The 23055-nt window shown below is 40.0% G+C and overlaps 1 protein-coding gene across 6 annotated transcripts in view; it reads left to right on the top strand.

The window, feature by feature from the left end:
* The window catches only part of wdfy3 (WD repeat and FYVE domain containing 3), a 407974-nt gene that overhangs the window by 349864 nt on the left and 35055 nt on the right, over positions 1-23055 (top strand). For all 6 annotated transcript variants that reach the window (XM_087985817.1, XM_043696108.2, XM_043696088.2 and 3 more), the window contains 6 exons: positions 9855-9909; positions 14947-15066; positions 15999-16116; positions 16438-16544; positions 16694-16847; positions 22890-22981. In XM_087985817.1, the coding sequence (XP_087841943.1) occupies positions 9855-9909; positions 14947-15066; positions 15999-16116; positions 16438-16544; positions 16694-16847; positions 22890-22981 (646 nt within the window). The remainder of the gene's footprint in view (positions 1-9854; positions 9910-14946; positions 15067-15998; positions 16117-16437; positions 16545-16693; positions 16848-22889; positions 22982-23055) is intronic.

The following is a 23055-nucleotide window of genomic DNA, read 5'->3' as shown; positions in this document are numbered from 1 at the left end:
GACGGATGATTTGGTTTATGCGAAGGTTGGTAGGGTGGAAGGTGAGCACCAGGGGCATTCTGTCCTTGTTACGGTTGGAGGGGTGGGGTCTGAGGGCGGAGGTGCGGGATGTAGACGAGATGCGTTGGAGGGCATCTTTAATCACGGAAGGGAAATTGCGGTCTCTAAAGGAGGCGGCCATCTGGTGTGTTCTGTGACCCCATCAGCAGGAATATATTTCCCTCCCCACCCTTTTCCGCCTTCTGCAAAGACTGTTCCCTCCATGACTACCTGGTCAGGTCCACTCTGCCGCGGACTTGGAGGTCCTGGGCCCCCTTCACTGCCGCTCCCTCACCACCAGACGCTTGGAGGAAGAACGCCTCATCTTCCGCCTCGGAACACTTCAAACCCAGGGCATCAATGTGGACTTCAACAGTTTCCTCATTTCCCCTTCCCCCACCTCACCCTAGTTCCAAACTTCCAGTTCAGCACTGTCCCCATGACTTGTCTGGACTTGTCCTACCTGCCTATCTCCTTTTCCACCTATCCACTCCACCCTCTCCTCCCTGACCTACCACCTTCATCCCCTCCCCCACTCACCCATTGTACTCTATGCTACTTTCTCCCCACCCCCACCCTCCTCTAGCTTATCTCTCCATGCTACAGGCTCACTGCCTTTATTCCTGATGAAGGGCTTTTGCCCGAAACGTCGATTTCGAAGCTCCTCGGATGCTGCCTGAACTGCTGTGCTCTTCCAGCACCACTAATCCAGAATATTCATCTAGTGAACCTTCTCTGAAATACTTCTATGTATTTCCATAAGTAATGGGATCAATGCGGTGCGCAGAAATCCAAATATGGTCTCACCAATGCTTGTACAACTGAAAATGATCTCCCTACTTTTTATATTCCATCTCATTAGAAGGTGACAACCTAGTGGTATTGTCACTAGACTATTGATCTCGATACCTGAGTAACATTGTGGGAACCAGGTTTGAATCCCACCATGGCAGCTGGCAGTATTTGAATTCAATAAAAATCTGGAATTACAAATCTAATGTTAAGTCAATTACTGTAAAGACTCAGCTGGTTCACTAATGTCATTTAGGAAAGGAAATCTACTATCCTTACCTGGTCTGGTCTAAATGTGAATCATGTTTTGCACTGTGAGAAATTAGGGATGGGAAACAAATCTGGACTAATCACTGATACCCAAAACCGGTGAATGAGTTTTCTTTTAAAAATTCGCTCAAAATAAATGGTAACATTTCATCAGCTTTACTAATTATTTGCTGTTCCTACATCAACAATAAGTAAAAAAGTAAGTTTTAAAGAGGACAGGATGAGACTACACATAGATATAGATAGGTTAAGTGAGTGGGCAAAAAAATCATAGAATCCCGACAGTATGGAACCAGGCCGTTTGGCCCAACGAGATTTGAGATTTAATGAATAAGGCACCCAGATCTCTCTGCATCTCATGATAATTTTTTTTTAGATTAGTTACAGTGTAGAAACAAGCCCTTTGGCCCAATAAGTCCACACCGAACCTCCGAAGAGCAACCCACCCAGACCCATTCCCGTACATTTACCCCTTCACCTAACACCTACGGGCAAGTTAGCATGGCCAATTCAGGTTAATTCACAGCGCCAGGGACCCGGGTTCAATTCCATCTCTGGTGACTGTCTATGTGGAGTTTGCGTGTTCTCTCCGTGCCTGCGTGGGTTTCTTCTGGGTTCTCCAGTTTCCTCCCACAGTCCAAAGATGTGCAGGTTAGATGAATTGGCCATGCTAAATTGTCCATAGTGTTCAGGTTAGGTGCGTGAGTCATGGGAAATATAGAGTAATAGGGTAGTGTAATGGGTCTGGGTGGGATACTCTTTGGAGGGCGGTATGGACTCGTTGGGCCAAATGGCCTGCTTCCATACTGTCGGGATTCTATGATTTTTTGCCCACTCACTTAACCTATCTATATCTATGTGTAGTCTCATCCTGTCCTCTTTAAAACTTACTTTTTTACTTATTGTTGATGTCACTAAGTAATTTAGCAACCATACCTTCAGTTCATTCGTCTATGACATCTATTCATTTATATAAATTGTCAAAAGCTGAGGCCCCAACACTGATCCCTGTGACGCACCACTTATTATATCTTGCTAGCCAAAAATGACCTGCTTATGCCTACTCTGCCAATAAAGTATGGTGGTTGTCATAGAGTCATAAAGTCATAGAGAGGTACAGCACGGAAATAAACCCTTTGGTCCAATTCGTCTGGAACCACCTAATGAAGGAGCAGTGCTCCAAAAGCTAGTGCTTCCAAATAAACCTGTTGGACTATAACCTGGTGTTATGTGAATTTTAATTTCAAAACATTTGTTCAGTATCCCTTCCATGATGATTGTAATTTTCTAAAATTTATTCCTCCCTTCCATTTCATGAATTACAGATACTTACAGCTCGACATTACTCTTATGTTTTCTTATGAGGATGAATGCAAAGCACCAATTCATCAGCCCTCTCCTTATTTTCCATTATTAATTCATCAGACTCACTTTCTATTGGACCAATATTTTTTTTCTTTTTCAATACTTATTAAAACTCTTGCTATCTGTTTTTTGTATTTCTAAATAGTTTTCTTTCAGACTCTACTTTTCTCCCCCTCATTAACCTTGAATTTTTTTTAATATTCTATCCAGTCTTCAAATCTGCCACCTGTCTAGGCTCAGTTATATGCTATCTCTCTATTTGATACAACAGCTTTTGTAGCTGTTGGGTCCATTCCTTGGAGTTTTTTTTAAATTATTTTTGCAATGTATCCATTCTATATGTTTTGAAACATGCCCTTAAATTTCTATCATTACATCTTTTGACCTATCCTTTAACTTTTGTTTGCTTATTCCCTTTTATTAACTCTGCTTTCATGTCCTCTTAATTTGAATTTTAATTTCTAGTTTTAAACCCAATTTTTCTTAAACTGAATGTAAAATTCAATCATTTTGTGATTACTGCTAACTAGGCTCACCTTCACCAAAAGATTATTGATCAATCCTATTTCATTGCACAGTACTACATCTGTTCTCTGGTTGGCTCCAAGCATGCTTTTCTCAGAAGCTTTTCTGAAATCATTCTGCGAAATCCTCATCTAGGCTATCTTTACCCGTCTATTTTTTTTTTCAGTCTATATGTAGATTAAAATTTCTGACAAGCTCCCAATATTTCTTCTTTTTGTACTCTGTCCTACCATGTAGGTTTCTTTTAGGGGCCTTATACATCATCCCCACAAATGCCTTCTTGCCTTATCATTTATCATCTCAATCCAAATCCCGCTTTCTTGAACTTAGTTCATACCTTCCTATTGTGCTAATATCATTTTACATTAGCAGAGACAGCCTTTCACCATTTCCCAGCTTCCTGTCCTTCCTAATCTTAAAGTCCAAACCTATGTCATCCTACAGTTATGTACCTGTAATGGCTACCAGATCATAACTGATTCAATTGTATTTATGATACCAGTTCATCTGTTTTTTTATTGAATGTTACATACCGACAGATACATAGCCTTTAGTTTTGTCCTTTTTTTTGGTAACCTCTAGCCTTAGCTGTTGGTTTACCCTAAGATTCTTACTCTCTGTTCCTTCCTGTCATGGTCTGTTTATTATTCCCATGCTAATAACTTTCTCTCATTTTTTGTCTCTGCTCTTTGATTACCTGTTCTCAAATTTGATCCCTTGCCTCGACTATTTAGTTTTAAAACCCCTCTACTTCCCTAGTTATGTGGCTTACTAGAATACAGCTAGTTCTTCCATAATATGGTTGCATTCTTGTGCGATCCCATATTATAGAAAAATCCTGCTTTAGAAATAGGTCTTAAAGCAGTGGTGATGTAATCATGTTACGGCCAGTGTGTGTTTTAAAAGTTAAAGTTTTAGGAACAGTGTTCCCAGTTTGTCAACCGCATTATAGCAAATTTGTGTTAATGAAACATGAATTATAGCAGAATGACCTGTACCAGCTTCAGCATGATTCAGTACCCAGCTCTCCTAGCTCTTCATACTATGCAGTACCTCTTTCCTTGTATTGCTCATGTCATGATATCTGCAGGGATCATAATGACCAGATCCTCCCATTCCACTGTAAGTTCCTCTCCAGCCCTGAGCAGATGTCCTGACTATAGCATTAGGCAGCTACATAGTCCTCTGGACTCATGCTTTTTGCTGTAGAAAACTTTGTCCAAGATCCCCTCACTATATTATTCCCTGCAAGTTGAATGGCTTTTTGAACCACGGGTGCCATACTTAATGAGCTTGTCCACTCTGCATCCCTCCGCATTATCCAAACAAGCTGAAAGCACATCAAAATTGTTGGACAGCTGTAAAAGCTGAGGCTGTCTGGATCCCCTTACCTGCCTAACTCTCAGTGACATCCTCTTTTTTTATTTTCCCTGACCAGTGTTCCAACCAACGCCTAAAGTTCAATTCGAAACGTAGGAGTAGGCATAGGCCATTCACCCCCCTACACCTTTCCACCATTGTACATCATGGCAGATAATCTGCCTCAACACCATATGTTCGTAATATTCCCATACCCCTGATGTCCTTAGAACATAGAACAGTACAGTGCAGTACAGGCTCTTCGGCCCTCAATGTTACACTGACCTGTGGAACCAATCTGAAGCCCATCTAACCTATGCCATTCTACTCATGTCCATATGCCTATCCAATGACAATTTAAATGCCCTTAAACTTGGTGAGTCTACTACTGTTGCAGGCAGTGCATTCCACGCCACTACTACTCTGAGGAAAGAAACTACCTCTGACATCTGTCCTACATCTATTTCCCCACATTTTAAAGCTATGTCCCCTCATGCTAGCCTTCGCCATCCGAGGAAAAGACTCTCACTGTCCAACCTATCTGACCCTCTGATTATCTTATGTCTCAATTACGTTCCCTCTCAAACTTCTCTCTAATGAAAACAGCCTCAAGTCCCTCAACCTTTCTTGTAAGACCTTCCCTCCATTCCAGGCAACATTCTAGTAAATCTTCTCTGAACCCTTTCCAAAGCTTCCACGTCCTTCCTATAATGCAGTGACCAGATCTGCACTCCAAATGTGGCTGCACCAGAGTTTTATACAGCTGCACCATGATCTCATGGCTCTGAAGTTCAATCCCTCCACCAATAAAAGCGAACACACCGTATGCCATCTTAACAACCCTATCAACCTGGGTGGCACCTTTCAAGGATCTATTTACCTGGACACCGAGATCTCTGGTCATCTACACTACCAAGAATCTTACCATTAGCCCAGTACTCTGCATTCCTGTTACTCCTTCCACAATGAATCACATCACACTTTTCCACTTTAAATTCCATTTGCTACCTCTCGGACCAGCTCTGCAGCTAATCTATGTCTCTCTGTAAACTACAACAACCTTTGTCACTTTCTATAACTCTACCGACTTTAGTGTCATCTGCAAATTTACAAACCATCCTTCTATGCCCTCATCCAGGTCATTTGTAAAAATGGCAACCAACAGTGGGCCCAAAATAGATCAGATCCTTAGTATCTAGAAATCTAATAGATTAGATTAGATTAGATTACTTAGTGTGGAAACAGGCCCATCGGCCCAACAAGTCCACACCGACCCACCGAAGCGCAACCCACCCAGACCCATTCCCATACATTTAGCCCTTCACCTAACACTGCGGGCAATTTAGCATGGCCAGTTCACCTAACCTGCAGATTTTTGGACTGTGGGAGGAAACCGGAGGAAAGCCACGCAGACAAGGGAGAATGTGCAAACTCCACACAGTCAGTCGCCTGAGGCGGGAATTGAACCCGGGTCTCTGACGCTGTGAGGCAGCAGTGCTAACCACTGTGCTACCGTCTTGAATATAATTGATGTCTGAGCTTTCACAGCCCCTCTGGAATAGAGGATCCCAATGATTCACCACTCTGTGTGTGAGAGAGAGAGTGAGAGAGAGAAGAAATTCCTCCTCATCTCAGTTTTGAATGGCTTGCCCCTTTGAGACTGTGTCACCTGGTTCAAAGCCCCTAGCCAGATCCACCAGCCAGAAGGAACATCCTTCCTCAATTTCAGCCCTTAAAGAAAATCTGTAAATTTCAAAACCTCTCATTCTTCTCAACTCTGGAGAATACTGGCTCAGTCTCCTTAATTTCTTTTCATAAAGCAGTTCTACCATCTCAGGAGTTAGCCTTGTGAGCCTCTGCTAGCTTCCCTGTACAAATAGTATATACTTCCTGAGCCACAGGAACCAAATGTGTGCACAGTACTCCAGATACAATCTCATCAAGTCTTTATAACATTGAAGCTAGATATTTTTACTTTGCATCTCCTAGAACATCATTTGCTGTCCTAATTGCTTATGGCATCTGATTTTTTTTAGCTTTTGGTATCTGATGAACAATGATATCCAAGTCCTTTTGGACATCACATGCTAGTCTCTCTCCATCTTAAGAAATATTCAGCAGCTCTATCCTCCTACCAAACTAGCTAATTTCTCATTTATCAGTGTTAAATCCTACCATATTCCTGGCCACTTGGTCTGTCCGAGACTCCTTAAAGACTTTTCTCACATTATAGGCAAAAGTGAGGTCCGCAGATGCTGGAGATTAGAGTCAAAGGTGTCATCCTCACAGTATAACCTAGTTCTGTGACCTCAGAAAACTGACAAATCTGACATTTGGTTCCTACATCATAATCCATAGAGATTTTGAGCAGTTCGGGTCCGTTAAACGAGGAGACTAGGACCCGTGGACACAGCCTTAGAATTAGAGGGGGTCATTTCAGGACAGAACAGAAATGCGGAGACATTTCTTCAGCCAGAGAGTGGTGGGCCTGTGGACTTCATTGCCACGGAGTGCAGTGGAAGCCGGGACGCTAAATGTCTTCAAGGCCGAGATTGATAGATTCTTGTTGTCTCGAGGAATTAAGGGCTACGGGGAGAACGCTGGTAAGTGGAGCTGAAATGCGCATCAGCCATGATTGAATGGCGGAGTGGACTCGATGGGCCGAATGGCCTTACTTCCACTCCTATGTCTTATGGTCTAAGTGATTCCAGTGTGGCGTCCAACTTATCACAACATGCCAAACTGAGAATAGACCAATTAGTCCACTCCCTCATTTAAATCGTTTGCTAACCCTCAATCCATGTCAGTATATTACTTCTGTCAATATCCTAATTTTGCTAAACAATCTTCTCTTTGGGAATTTCTCAAAAATCATCTGAAAATCCAAATGCATTGCATCCACTGGCTTCTCCTTATCTGCTTTGCTAAAATCATGTTTAGAAAATGTCAACAGGTCTATCAAACACAATTTCCCTTTAATAAATCCTGTTTGAATTTGCTCAATACAACCATTATTTTCTACAAATTCAGTTATCATGTCCTTTTATAATGTATTTTTGTATTTTCCTGACTACTGATGTCAAGCTCACAGGTCTGTTGTTCCATGTTTTCTCTCTCTTTTCCCCTCCACCTTCTTAAATGGTGGAAGTATGTTTGCAACTTTCCAATCTACAGGTAATGTTCCAGAATCTATAGACTTTTAAAAGATGATCAGTAATGCATCTACCAACTCTATGACTACCACTTTAAAACATTGGGGGGTATGCCATCATGTCCCACGATTTGTCAAATTTTAGTCCCATTAATTTCTTCAATACTTTTTTTTAAACTCTCATTAATTCCTTTCAGTTCCTCATTCTATCTGGTCACTTGGACCTCTATATCTCTGAATATTTCTTGTGTCTTCTTCCATGAAGACAGATAAAAATTATTTATTTAGCTTCGCTCCCATTTCCATATTTCACATTATATTTCTCTCTCTGTAATGGGAATATATTTGTCCTTGTTAATTCCTTCCTTATACCTACCTCTCTATCAGTTTCTTGGTCTGTCTTTGATGAATTATAAAATGCTTCCAATTTTCAGGCTTGCTTCTTGTTCTCACAACAATATAAGCTTCCTTCTTTAATACAGCATTCAAGTTCCTTTGTTAACCACGATTGACTCGCTTTTCGTGTTGTGTCTCCATGTTTTAAAGGAATGTACATTTGTTGTAAACCATGTATTAATTCTTTAGATACCAGATATTGTTTCTTTACATTAATATCTTTTTAATGTATTATTTCAATCCAAATTATCCTTTGTTTATATTTAATATCCTCGGTTTGATTGAACTGCTTTGTTTTAAATCTTAAATTTAAATTTCTTCCATATTATGGTCACTCTTCATTGAAGGTTCTTTTACAACAGTGTTATCAATTAGCTTCTCCTTATTGCATAATACTTTATCCAAGATACCCTGCTTGCTACTTAGCTAATTAGCATACTGCACTAGAACACCAGCTTGCAGAAATTCCAAGAATTTGACCTCCACGGTGTTGGTCAACAGATGTACCAATTTACAGGCATTTGATGTCACATAATTAATGTAATACCATTGCTACATGCACCTCTAATTTCTCTGATTTCCTGATTCTGTGCCCTTACTGTTTGGCGCTGAAAATGTGTTGCTGGAAAAGCGCAGCAGGTCAGGCAGCATCCAAGGAACAGGAGAATCGACGTTTCGGGCATAAGCCCTTCCTGACCTGCTGCGCTTTTCCAGCAACACATTTTCAGCTCTGATCTCCAGCATCTGCAGTCCTAACTTTCTCCTTACTGTTTGGCGCCAATGTTTTCTGCTCCTTACTCAGCTCTGAATAGCCAGATTCTGGTCTAAGATCCTATCTTACTACTTTAGTAATCCTATTCCTGTTAACAGCTCACTGAACTGCTGTGTTGGTATTACTGACGTAAGAGCTTGGAGCACAAAATCAGAAATGTATCCCTCAAGTAATATTACAAGGTTGGAAAAAAAAATCTAAATCACAGATTAAGGAAACATCCAACAGAACTGCCAAAATTAAAAAAGAGATTGAGGGAAGTAAATAATGATTGATTATGTAAAAGAAAAATTATTGTGCTATCTGGTGAATCAATAAGGTCTGATTTTACCTCCTCAGTGGGAAGCACACTCTAAAGGTCAGAATGGATGATGAACTTGTTCTGCAGTAGAAAGCTCAGAAAATTTTAATTTCTCGGCTTCATTTGCTGATGCTCTGTCAGTGTGTCCCTTCCTCCCTATTGTAAACCAAATGGGAAGTATGCATTGGCCAGAATATGAGAGACAGCAGAATAAAAAGCAATAGAACCCTAAGCATGCGCAACTAGGTAGTTTGGACCAGATAATGTAGGGGAGGATCCATATTTCTTCTTTGGACCCAAAGAACCAACCCTGCATCTTATCATCCAAAGAGAAACTAAATGTAATTAAAATTCATAACAAATTGTCGCAGCAGTCTTAACAGCCAAATAACCTAGTATTTTCCCAATCATTCATGATTTAAAGCACTGTTCTATGATTAGTATCTTATGCCTTTTTCCAGGCCATTCTGTTATCATGGAGTCTGCATAAACCATACAAAAACAGTGTACTGCCACTGCTTAACAAGGATTTCTTGCATCATTTTCACATCCTTAGATTCATTATCACTCACTGCCACCCTGGAAGAAGCCAGCAATTGTACTCCATATATAAGAACATTGTATCACAAAACTAGATTCACTGTTTAAATGAATTACGTATATTCATGTTACCAATGGTAGAACAAAGTATGCATTCTTTCTGATATTATGTTCTGTGAAAAGGTATTGTAACAACTGCTACTTAAATCGCTGAAGCTTTCCATGCAGGAAGTAAGAAACTTGAAATTTAAGCCAACCATCTCTTTGAGATATATTTTGGTTAGTATTTTTTATATATTTTACTCTAAATGCAAGCTAAAGCATTGTTTATTATCTGTCCCCAGATCTGGTTTGCTTAGTACTTTGGTTGGAGAGAAGTCTGTAACACAAAGATGGGAGGTAAGTAAAACAAAATGAATGACAGAATTGAAAGCAAACAGAATGGCTTAACATGTGACATAATGCACTTTGCATGAAGTAAATGTACAAGATAGCTAATAGTCTTGCATGAAGACTTCTTTTTTGAATAAAAATAGTCTTAGCCTGATCCTGATTTCAACATAATCCTGATTCTTAAATGTTTCCAAGGCTTTTATCTCTTCTACTCAAGCTCAAATCTTTTTGTACATGTTGATCATTCTTTTTGTTTGAAATAAAACACCCTTTGAACTTTTGTCACCTTGCTTTATTCTTGTAATTTAACTTAGAGTCATAGAGATGTACAACACAGAAACAGACCCTTCGGTCCAATTTGTCCATGCCAACCAGATACCCTAAATTAACCTAGTCTCATTTGCCACCACTTGTCTAATATATCTCTAAACCTTTCTTATTCATATACCCATCCAAATGCCTTTTAATGTTGTAATTATACGCGCCACCACCATTTCCACTAGTAGCTCTTTCCATGCACGCACCAGCATTTGCATGAAAAAGTTGCTCCTTTTTAGATTAGATTAGATTCCCTACAGTGTGGAATGTCTTTTTAAAATCTTTCCACTCTCATCCTAAACCTATGCCCTCTAGTTCTCGACTCCCCCAACCCAGGGAAAAGGCCTTGTCTATTGACTCTACCCATGCCCATCATGATTTTATAAATCTCTATGAGGTCACCCCTCAGTCTCTGATGCTCCAGGGAAGCTTTTTAAAATAAGATAGCAACTGTCCAGAGACCATATGCTGCTATTAAGGTGATAGGCAAGGCTGGTAGGTGTAGGGGATGCTGGATGACTAGAGAAATTTGAGGTTTTGGTTAAGAAAAAGAAGGAAATATGTATCGGGTATAGACAGCAGTGAACAAGTGAATCCTTAGAAGAGTATCAAGGCAGTCGGAGATTACTTAAGGGGGAAATCAGGAGGACAAAAAGGCGACATGAGATAGCTTGAGCAAATAAGGTTAAGGAGAATCCAAAGGAATTTTATAGATGCATTTAAGGACAAAAGGATAACTAGGAACACAATAGGACCCTTCAAAGATCAGCAAGGTAGTCTATCTGTGGAGCCATGGGAGATACTAAATGAGTATTTTGCATCAGTGATTACTTTAGAGAAGGACATGGAAGATGTAGAATGTGGGGAAATAGATGGTGACATCTTGAAACATGTCCAAATTACAGAGGAGGTGGTGCTGGATGTCTTAAAATGCATAGAAGTAGATAAATCCCCAGTGCTTGATCAGGTGTATCTGAGACCTCTGTGGGAAGCTAGGGAAGTGATTGCTAGGCTCCTTGCTGAGGTATTTGTAACTTGGCATAATACAGTTGATTACTTTTACTTTCTTGTACGCTTTTATGTTCTTCTTCCCTGATTTTATTTAGCTTTTCCTAAAATATATACTGTATTTGCTAATCACCTCAACTACTCTCCATAATAAAATGGTAACATCATAGAAGGAGGTAATTGGTTGATTGTAAGAGAATTCTATTTAATCGTTCTCCCCGTCTAATCTCTCCATTGCCTTTAAAGCCACAGCTGAATTTGCCTCCATCACATTTTAAAACAATCTATTCTAGATTCTAACCATTTTACTCCATAAGTTTTTTTCCTTGTTTTTTCTTTGGTCTTTTTTCCTAAATGCCTTAAATGTGTGTTCTCTGTTTCTAGAACCTTCTATGAATGGGAACAGTTTCGCTATACTCTGTCTAAACTACATGATTTTGAACCCTTACATCAAAACTCATCGTGAGCTTACTGAGAAGAACACAACAATTTTAACAATGTATCACATAACTTAAGTCATTCAATCCTGGAACCATTCCAGTAAATGTTTTCTGCACCCTCTGTAAGGCCTTTTCATGCTTTTTGAGGTGCAGCTGCCAAAAACCAGGCCCAGCATTCCAGTCATAGCTGAACCACTGCTTTATGGAAGTGAGATTCACATCCTAACCACTGTCTAGATAAAGAAGTTTCTTATTAATTCATTAAGCAATGGTTGAGCATCTGATAATTGTGAACACCACTTCTAACTTTTGTAAGCCTGAGTAACTACTTTTAATCCCATAATCAATCTTTTGTCCAGCCTGCTATTTATTCCAGCCTATTTGTTCCCTGATTCCATGCATTATAACCTTAGACTTGAATGTGGTGTGCAGTATTTTAAGAAGGCCGATAAAATTTTAAATGAATTTATAGTGTTTCGTTTATCTGCTGTTTCTGGAAAATCAAATAATAAGACTGATCAAGCTTGACTTTCTTTTTTAAAAAATACATATTTTCAAATTCTAGAAGTTTCTCCATATTCATTTCAGTTAGTATTCTGTTTCTAATCTTCCATTAGTATTTTGCCGTTATGTTACATATATTTAATATAGCTATCCCATCCTCATTCTCTGGCCTTTCTGATGATTATCATCAATGTTTAGTTGACAATTCTGATTCATTTTTCCTTCAACATCTGGTCCCTTGCTATAGATTTATTGTCTCAGTTTTAGCCATTTATTTGCATGCTGTAAGTTATTGTGCAGTTAGTTAATTTATCTTCAGTATTTGTTTCATTTGCTTGATTTTAACAGTCCTTTTGTGCTCTTTTGTACCTACGCTTATTCCTAACCTTCACACATATGTTATTTTCACCAGATCCTTCCCCCAACTTTTTTCCACAACTATCTCACTGATGCGAAATTCTATACACAGCCCTATCGAAACTTTGTGGGACACAGATCTCACTCACTCTTGTTCTTATGGGGTCCATCCCAGCATTATTGAGGTTTTCCTATCTGAGAAGAAAGTGAGGACTGCAGATGCTAGAGACCAGAGTTGAAAAATGTGCTGGAGAAACACAGCAGGCCAGGCAGCATCCGAGGAGCAGGAGAATCGAAGTTTCGGGCATAAGCCCTTCTTCAGGAATGAGACTGGTGTGCCAGGCGGGCTGAGATAAAATGTAAGGGGGAGGGAATTCAGGGGAGGGGCGCTGGAAATATGATAGGTGGAAGGAGGTGAGGGTGACGATGAGGGTGATAGGCCGGAGAGGGGGTGGGGGCAGAGAGGTCGGGAAGAAGATTGCAGGTCAAGAGGGCGGTGCTGAATCCAGGGGTTGGGACTGAGATAAGGTGGGGAGGGAAGGGAAATGAGGAAGCTGGAGAAATCTACATTCATCCCGTGTGGTTGGAGGGTTCCTAGGCGGAAGATGAGGCGCTCTTCCTCCAGGCATCGTGTGGTCAGGGTCTGGCGATGGAGGAGGCCAAGGACCTGCATGTCTTTGGCGGAGTGGGAGTTAGTGTTCAGCCATGGGACGGAATGAGGATTTCCGCCAACTCCAAACAGACCCCACCACCAGGGATATATTTCCCTCCCCACCCCTATCATCGTTCCGGAGAGACCACTCCCTCCGCGACTCCCTCGTCAGGTCCACACTCCCCACCAACCCAACCTCCACTCCCGACACCTTACCCTGCAACCACAAGAAGTGCAAAACTTGCGCCCTCACCTCCCCCCTCGCCTCCCTCCAATGCCCCAATGGATCCTTCCATACCCAAATTCACCTGCACCTCCACACACACCATTTACTGTATCCGTTGCACCCGATGTGGTCTCCTCTACATTGGGGAGACAGGACGCCTACTTGCGGAACGTTTCAGGGAACACCTCTGGGACACCCGCACCAACCAACCCAACCGTCCCATGGCTGAACACTTTAACTCCCCCTCCCACTCCGCCAAGGACATGCAGGTCCTGGCCTCCTCCATCGCCGGTCCTGGCCTCCTCCATCGCCAGACCCTGACCACACGACACCTGGAGGAAGAGTGCCTCCTCTTCCACCTAGGAACCCTCCAACCACAAGGGATGAATGTAGATTTCTCCAGCTTCCTCATTTTCCCCCCCCCCACCTTATCTAAGTCCCAACCCCGGATTCAGCACCACCCTCTTGACCTGCAATCTTCTTCCCGACCTCTCCGCCCCCACCCCCTCTCCGGCCTATCACCCTCACCCTCACCTTCTTCCACCTATCGTATTCCCAACGCCCCTCCCCTCTACCTTTTATCTCAGCCCGCCTGGCACACCAGCCTCATTCCTGAAGAAGGGCTTATGCCCGAAACGTTGATTCTCCTGCTCATCAGATGCTGCCTGGCCTGCTGTGTTTTTCCAGCACATTTTTCAACTCCGTTTTCCTGTCTGAGTACGGCTGTCAATGTTCCATTAATGGAATCTCTGGCGGTACGGTGGCTCAGTGGGTTAGCACTGCTGCCTCACAGTACCATGGATCCAGGTTTGATTCCAGCCTCTGGCAACTGTCTGTGTGAAGTTTGCACATTCTCTGTGTCTGCGTGGGTTTCCTCCGGGTGCTCCGGTTTCCTCCTACAATCCAAAGATGTGCAGGTTAGGTGAATTGGCCATGCTAAATTGCCCATTGCTTTAGGTGCATTAGTAAGGAGTAAATGTAGGGAAATGAGTCTGGAAGGGTTACTCTTTGGAGGGTTGGTGTGGACTTGTTGGGCCAAAGGGCCTGTTTCCATACTGTAGGAAATCTAATCTAATCTCTTCTTTTCATGAGTCTTTTAGAAGTGCATTCTTCTTTCTTTTATCTTTGTCACCTTATTACAAATATTGGCTTCTAATTGCTTAAATTCAATGCTGTTCCTTCTCACAAATGATTAAACCGACAATTATACTTCTAATTAAACCAAAAGACCTTTCACTTTAGTAGAGTATGGAGTGTTTTTTTCTCGTTTGTGAAAGGTTGAAATCTTGGTGTTTTGCAACAATCATTTTTTTGTGATAAGGTGAGACCCTGACATTTTTTACTGTGTGGAGATCTCGTATTTGTACAATAACAAGTTGTCTACTTGCTGGTTTGATCTGTAGAATATATGGCTCCAAAATGTTGAACATCCTTGATGTGTCTAATGCATAGAAGTAAAATGATTTCAAATATCTGTTACTTTATGTCTGTTGCCATGGGGAAAAGAAAAATTACATTCCTTGTTGCCTTTCTTTTAGAGAGGAGAAATCAGTAATTTCCAATATCTCATGCATCTGAACACATTAGCAGGCAGATCCTATAATGACTTGATGCAGTATCCAGTGTTCCCATGGATTCTTGCAGACTATGATTCTGAGGTATGAAACTTTTTGAAATCAATATTCAATGAAGGAAAGTTAGTTTATACCTTAATGAATTTTAGTAAACAATAGTTATTAACTACATCATGGTCTTGGTTTCATTTTGCAAGTGTGGATATTTCCAACACAACCCATCCTTAGTTTCACAGTGCAGTTTGATAGTGCTGATTGCTTTCTAAACTACTTCAAAGATAATTAAGAGTCATTGGTGGATGGTTTTCATTCCCTGATTTTTAATCCTTTCATAACCTTGCCCAAAGGCTTTATGCTATGAAACCCCCACCAAACCACTCCAGTTTTGCCTCACGTTCTTCCTTTGTGATGCTTGTTCAAGACAGTTAGTCTTAAACAAGCGCTTGACCATCTGCTTTAATATATACTTATGTGGCTCAGTCAAAACCTTTTACGAACACACCTACAAAGCGCCTTGGGATATCCTATAAAAATTCAAGCAGTTGCTGTCGTGGACTAGTTGGCATTTTACAATTATCCAGTAGGTTATTTTATGCCAGATTATTTTTTATTTCCATTTTTGTTTTTAAATATGGATTCCTATTCTCAAACTGCCAATGGGATTATCTAGTTCTGCATAATCACTACTAAGCCTTCATGATATTGGGAATATTTAGAAACATGTCCTAACTTCCAAAGGCTCAGCATTTCATGTCTATTTAGGGATATATTTTAAATGCAGACCTGGCTGAACATTATTGATGTTACACTTACCAGTTTGTTAGATCCAGATTTCACATGCAAAGGAAATTAGAAATTGAATTGTACCAGAAGATTGAACTAACGAATATTGATGTATTTTAAACCTTATTATAATAATTGCTTTCTCATTCAACCCACCAAAGCAATACTTTACTAATTTATTTACTAAATATTCAAAAGGAAGTACTTGTAAGTAATTCCTTTCCTTTATATAGGAACTCGATCTTACAAATCCTAAAACATTTCGGAACCTGGCTAAACCGATGGGGGCTCAGACTGATGAGAGATTAGCTCAATATAAGAAACGATATAAGGACTGGGAAGATCCAAATGGTAAAGTTCTTTATAGAGAAAGAAGTATGATTCTATTTGCATGCTGTGTAAATAGATGCAGAACTGTTTCTGTTTTTGCTAGTGGTTTGCCTGACTTATGCCATTCAATTTTTCATGAACAGCCACCTTAATGTTTTGATATAGCAACAAGATGTTAAACTGGATGAAAGAATTCTTTAAATGGAATTTTATAGAACATTATGTATGTGGATGTTTGTTTTTTTACAATTTTGAATGAGCTATTTGCTTTGTAAAAAAAAACTTGTGTTGGTGATTTTGAATTTAAGTGTGGATAATGTTTGTTCTGCTCTTGAATCCTAGGTGAAACTCCAGCATATCATTATGGCACACACTATTCTTCTGCCATGATTGTAGCTTCTTATTTAGTAAGAATGGAGCCATTCACCCAAATATTTCTCCGGCTCCAGGTAACTAACATGCACTTCAGTTATTCAATTTATAATTACTTTATCACAACCTTCAGACTAATGTGTCCAGTCTTAAAGTTAAAGGTACAGTACTTCTTCAATGCTAAATTTTCACCATGTTATTTGTTTGTGTCATTCTCCTTTCACAGGGTGGCCATTTTGATCTTGCTGATCGAATGTTTCACAGTGTACGAGAGGCATGGTACTCTGCATCCAAACACAACATGGCCGATGTAAAAGAACTCATTCCAGAATTCTTTTATCTTCCAGAGTTCCTTCTAAACTCCAACAACTTTGATCTAGGTATGGTGTGCATGTGAGCATAGAAATTTTAGAAAGGTACACTGTCTCGCACTATCAACAATAAGCTATACTTGAAGGGACCGCAGAGTAAAAATAAGACTGCAGTATAATACATCCAGTTCTCCAGACTCTCGTCTGTTTGAGCAACCTTCTTTACAAGAAATATAAGGTTATATGTTATGAATATTGAATTTTATCACAACATATTTAGATTTTTTTTAAATATGGTCACTTTTGCACTGTAGGTATGTAGAATTTTACAGTACAGAATAAGGATGTTCAACACATGTCTGTACGTGCTCCTGAAAGAACTACGTAGCTAGTGCCACGCTGCATCCCTATCTTTTTAGCACTTAAACTTCATCATTTTCAAAATGTGACAACCAATTTTCATTTGGCAAGAAGATGCTGTCAGTGTAATTTATTTTATTGCTATTGATTGCGCAATAAATATAGTCAAGGATTTTTGTGGAATACTGATTTGGAATATCTTCTGCCCATGAGACTGAACAGTCAGGCCCAAGCTTTAATGTCTCACCTAAAATTCTGCCGTATCCCTAGAGATTATGATGAGCTTTCCTGAGTTGAAACATTATTTTTATGTTTTAATATAAGTTTTGTTCATCCATAGGGGCACTCAGGTACAAAAAAAATTAATCTAGATATCCGTAGGGGTATGTTTCTGTTACGTTGGCAGATTTTCTGAGCAGGGATTCTTTTCTTTCCTGAACACTTTCCCCTGTCACTGTCATCCTGGGATTCCCAAATGCAAGTGTCTCTGGTGCTCAAACTAATGTGTTCCACCCACCTTCCCACAGTTTTCTAATAGGCATATTAATAACATGCAATTCCACCTACCCATACCCCATGAGACATCAGAGTAAATGTCTTGGTCACACAGGTTTTAAGGAATGCCTTAAAAGAGGAGGGACAGAGAGGTTTAAAAATGGAATTCCAGCACTTAAGGCTCAGGTAGCTGTAGGCATGTCCACCAATCACGGAACAGTTAAAATCATCAGTCCTCAACAGGCCAGAATTAGAAGAGCTCGAGTATCTAGGAAGATTGGGGAGCTGGAGATGGTGACAGAGGTGGAGAAGTACAGGGCAATGGGGAAATTAAAATATTTGCTTTTTAAAGTAGTATTTCTTAACTAGAACTCACTGTAGATCAGCAAGTATATGGGTGAAGAGGGTTTGTTGGGAGTTCACAAAGAAGCAAAGTTTTGAACGACCTGACATTATAGGCTAAAACATGTGCCACTTTGGTGCCATGGCAGCAGTGGAAACATGCTGAGGGAATCAAACATATAATTCTGAGAAAGATGGCTTCAAATTTAGGAAGTGACAAGATGCTAAAGGATTTTGAAGAGGAATGGGAGATGTAGATTGGATGGTAGTTTACAAGAATAGAGGTACTAGGTTAGTATTTGAGAGTAGTGACAACACAGATTAGAAGGAACAGTGCCTGAGAAAAGTATTAATATGAGAGCCAGGAAGGGAAGTTGGATGACAAAGTTTAGGGGGTATGGGATTAAGAGAGCAGGAAGTAAATCTGATCGACAGTAATCTTGGAGAGAATGAGGGGAGATGAGAAAAAAACCATAGAAAGGATGCAAGTTCAGGGCCAGTGCAGAGAAGTGAATATTTTAAAGGAGGTTTAACCTGGTGGGTGAGGAGAAGAAAAAGCAGTGGCAAAGTAACTGGACAAAACAATCAATGAGGTCCTCACTTGTTCGAGGTGAAATTGGAGGAAATGACAGGGAAGAATTTAAGAAGACAGTTTGCAGAAAAGGAAGCCAGAGTGACCTTTGTATTCCAGGACCAGTGAACAGTTTTTGCCGGTAAGGCTAGGGTCTGACATTGCTTTGAGGCCCAGCCATATTTTGTGGTTTTATAGGTCTGTTTGCTTGAGGTTAGGGGTTAAAACGCAGTAGAATGTGCTATTAATGAAAGGCCTTAAATGAACCAGTTTGGAGAAATTAAGCCATATACCTTGGCACCTAGATTACTATGGAGTCTCACATCTGCAAATATGTAAGTGAATATATTCAAGCTTGCTGCTGATGGAGCAGAATGGAGATGATCCTGGGCATCAGTCCAGAAAGACCCATGAAGGTCTGTATGAGTTACAGGCAGCAACAAAAAACTCCTCCCTCTCCTCCTTCCCTCATGCACATGCACGTATGCGTGAGTGCATGCAAGCAAACACATCCCTTTGAGTGCACAGTGAAGTTGTTGTTTTCATCTTTAACAAGGGAATGGAAAGTTAACTAGAGATCTAACTGCCTGTGGTAATATAAAATTATTCTCAATGAACTTAATCACATGCTTTTCTGATGCTTTGAAAGCCTGCAAAATAATCAGCTAAATTTAGATCATTTGAGAAATTTGTATGACAGGATATAGATTGTACAAAGTGGATCACGTAGCCATGTCATGGATGTTTCAACTTTGTAACTCTCATGAGAAGTTGTTTGTTTTGGATATGGTTGGAAATGAGTTTAGACTTCTTGCTCAAAAAGCACATTGCATAACACTAAAGTTAATGTGCTTAAGTAAAATCATTTCTCATATGGATTTGTGTTGATACTTAGTGCAAATATTATTTGCATTTCACCTCAGTCAGAACAGACATTAAATCGTGATTACACAATTTGATGTCCTGACGGAGAAGCAGTGCTTTCAGGAATCCTATCAGGGAAATTGTATGTGTGCAACCAAATATTTTCAGCTTAAATTTAAGTGAAATCATTATTTATGTTCCCAGGAATTCAAAAGGTGCATTAAACCAACACTCTGCTTGAAGCCTTTGATCATTGCTTATTTAGGAACTTAGAAATAGGAGAATGAGTAGGACATTCATCACATTGAGCCTGTTCCACAATTCAGTACGATCATGGCTAATCATCTGACTCATTATCCTGTTCCCACTTTCTACCTATATCCTTTGATCCCTTTAGTCCTAAGAACTATATCTAACAAACTTGTTGAAAGCATAAATGCTTCAGCCTCACTGCTTTCTGTGACTGAGAATTCCACTGGTTCACCACTCTGTGGGTAAAGACATTTCTCCTCATCTCAGTCCTGAACGGTCTACACCATATCCATATGCTGTCATCCCCAGTTCTGGACTCCCTGGGCATTCGGAACATCTTTCCTGTGGTTTTCCTGTCTAGTCCTATTCAAGTTTTATAAGTTTCTTTGAGATTTTCCCTCATTTTTCTAAGCGCCAGTAAATATAGTCCTAACTGATCTAGTCTCTTCATACATCCGTGCCGCCATCCCAGAAAGCAGTCTGGAAAATCCTGTTGCACTCTCCCCAGAGCATCCTTCCTCAGATAAGGAAACCAAAATTACACTCAGTACTCCAGGTGTGGTCTCACCAAGGCCCTATAAATTTGTAGCAAAACATCCCTACTCCTGTACTTGAATCCTTTTGCTACGAAGGCCAACATACAATTTGCCTTTCTCACTGCCAGATGCACCTGCATGTTTACTTTCAGTAACTGATGTACAAAAGCACCCAGGTTTTGTGGCACCTCCCTCTTTCCAAATCTATCACCATTCAAAAAAAAACTTGCCTTCCTGTTTTTGCTGCCAAAGCAGCTAACCTTACATTTTTCCACATTGTACTTTATCTACCATGTCTTTGTCCACTCACTCAATGTCAGGGTAATTACTTAGTCTGAGACTTTCAGACTTGCTTCAAGAAGCTTTATTTTTTATGAATTCACAGAGAGGATGCTACAATCATCACTGTCTCACAGTACTCTCTCAAGCAGAATGTTCAACCTAAATTTATACAATGATACAAACAACTTTGATTTCATTCCGCAACCAAGGAATGTTGAGTACAATAATTCAAAGTAAAGATAAGCACAGCACAATTACTCCTTTTGTTCCCGATTTGCTCAAGGACAAATATATATAAACGAATGAGGTTTATATACACTCCGTATATTTCATCAAACTATAATCACACAACCTCAATCTTTATCTCTTGTAGTGTTTTTCCACTACAGCTGAGAGCCAAGATACCTTTTACCTTGGTCAAGTATCCCATCATGCAGCAGTATCCCAAGTTCTTACTACTTCCACACTCCACTTATTCAAATCCCAATGAAACATCTCTGTGCCCTAATCTTAGCTAAATCATTAATATATATATATTGTGTACAGCTGGGGTTCAAGCACTGATCCCTGTCTGCCACACAGAAAAAGTGGGCTGGTCAGCTCAGTTGGCTGGATTGCTGGTGTGCAATGCAGAATGACACCAACATTTTGGATTCAATTCCCACACTGGCTGATATTACAAGAAATGACCCCACCCCCCTCCTCAATGTCTTCCCTCACCTGCGACATGATGACCCTCAGGTTAAACCACCACCTGTTGTGTCTCTCTAATGAGAGATCAGCCTATGGTCTGCTAGACTATGTTAACTTGCTTTTTCCTTTTTACAAAGAAAAAGACCCATTTAATCCAATTCTTTGTTTTCTGCCTGCCACCCATTCTCTATCCATGTCAGTACACTGCCCCCAATATTATGTGTTTCAATTTTGTATGCTTCTCGCAAAATTCCAGGAGATTTGTCAAGCATGACTACTTTCATAACTTCATCCTAAATTTGTCAAATCCTGTCACTGTGCTTTGCTATTAATCTTTTAAGATTCCCTCTCGTACTTTCCATGGCCACTTCTTTCAGTATTCTGAGATGTAACTTATCAAGCCCTAGTTTTTAATCCCATTAATTTCGCCAAAACCAATTGCTAATTAAGACTGATTTCCTTCAGTTTCTCCCTCTCACTGGTCCCTATGTTCTCCAATATTTTTAGGATGTTATTTGTGTACTGTTTTGTGATCACAGACCAAAATATACATTTAATTGTTCTGCCATTTCTCTGTTCCCCCATTATAACTTGTCCTGTTTCTGATTATAAGGAACCTTTGTCTTAACTAATTTTTCTTTTCTTCATATACCTATGGAAGTTTTTACAATCACTATGTTCCCCACAAGCTTACCCTCTTATTCTGTTTCTCCCCCCACCCCCCCAACCACTTAATCAATCCCTCTGCCTCATGTCTGTTTTTTTTTGTTTGGCTAATTGCTATGCCCTTTCTTTAGATTTTATATTATCCATAATTACCCTTGTCGGCCATGGAAAAGCCATTTTCCAGTTTTATTTTAGTGCCCAGAAAGAATGAACAATTGTTATGGTTCCTGCATGCACTCTTTATATGTTTGCCATTTCATACCCATTGTCATCTCTTAAATTAACATTCCCAATTTATCATAGCCAGCTCACACCTCATTGTTTCCTTTATTTAGATTCAAGACTCTAGATTCATAATAACTACATCTCTCTCCATCTTAAAGAAGATTTCTATCATATTATGGTCACTCTTCCCCATGGGGTCTCGCACAACTGCATTGCCAGAATTCCTTTCTTATCGCACAATGCCCAATCTGGGATAGCTTGTTCTCTCAGTTAGTTAGTTCCTCAACAAAATCCTCTCTCTCTCTCTCCAATAATTCCTTCTTTACACTATTGTTGCTGTTTTGATTTCCTCAATCTATACACAGATTAAAGTAACCCATAATTACAGATATACCTTTTATTGCTTGCATCTCAAATTTCCTACTTAATATCTTTCCCAATATTATCCCTACAGTTTGGGGATTTATGCACAATCCTCGCTATTGTTTCTGCCGATTAGTGTATCTAAGGTGTATCCGTACAGATTCCACTTCTTTGGAGCTAATATCCTTCCTCACTGTTTTGCTAATTCACTCTTTAATCAGCAATGTTACTTCATCTCCTTTTCCTTTCCTTCCGTTCTGAAGAAGGATTGCTGGACCCTAAACATTGACTCTGATTTCTTACGACAAAAGCTGCCAGGCCTGCTGAATTTTTCCAACATTCTATTTTTGTTCCTTTTCCTTTGTTTATGGTTCTGTATCGTGATAGACATATTTGCTCTAAAATTGGTATTGTTTTGTAATAATGTTTACAAATGATGAATGTTCTCTCTTCCATACCTAGGTTATAAGCAGAATGGCATAAAATTAGGAGATGTGTTGTTGCCACCGTGGGCCAAAGGGGACCCTAGAGAATTCATCAGAGTTCATCGTCAGGTAATAGTATTAACCTTTCAATATTCTGTGTTATGTATTACTTAGCACTGCAAATCTTGAGTGAAGAATATTGT

The sequence above is a fragment of the Chiloscyllium plagiosum genome, unplaced genomic scaffold, assembly GCF_037043375.1.
Source record: "Chiloscyllium plagiosum isolate Xiang-an unplaced genomic scaffold, Cpla_swu_hap1 HiC_scaffold_1, whole genome shotgun sequence".
Classification (NCBI taxonomy): Eukaryota; Metazoa; Chordata; class Chondrichthyes; order Orectolobiformes; family Hemiscylliidae; genus Chiloscyllium; species Chiloscyllium plagiosum.
Note: the sequence above shows the minus strand (reverse complement) of the source record. Positions and strands in the feature narration are given on the sequence as shown.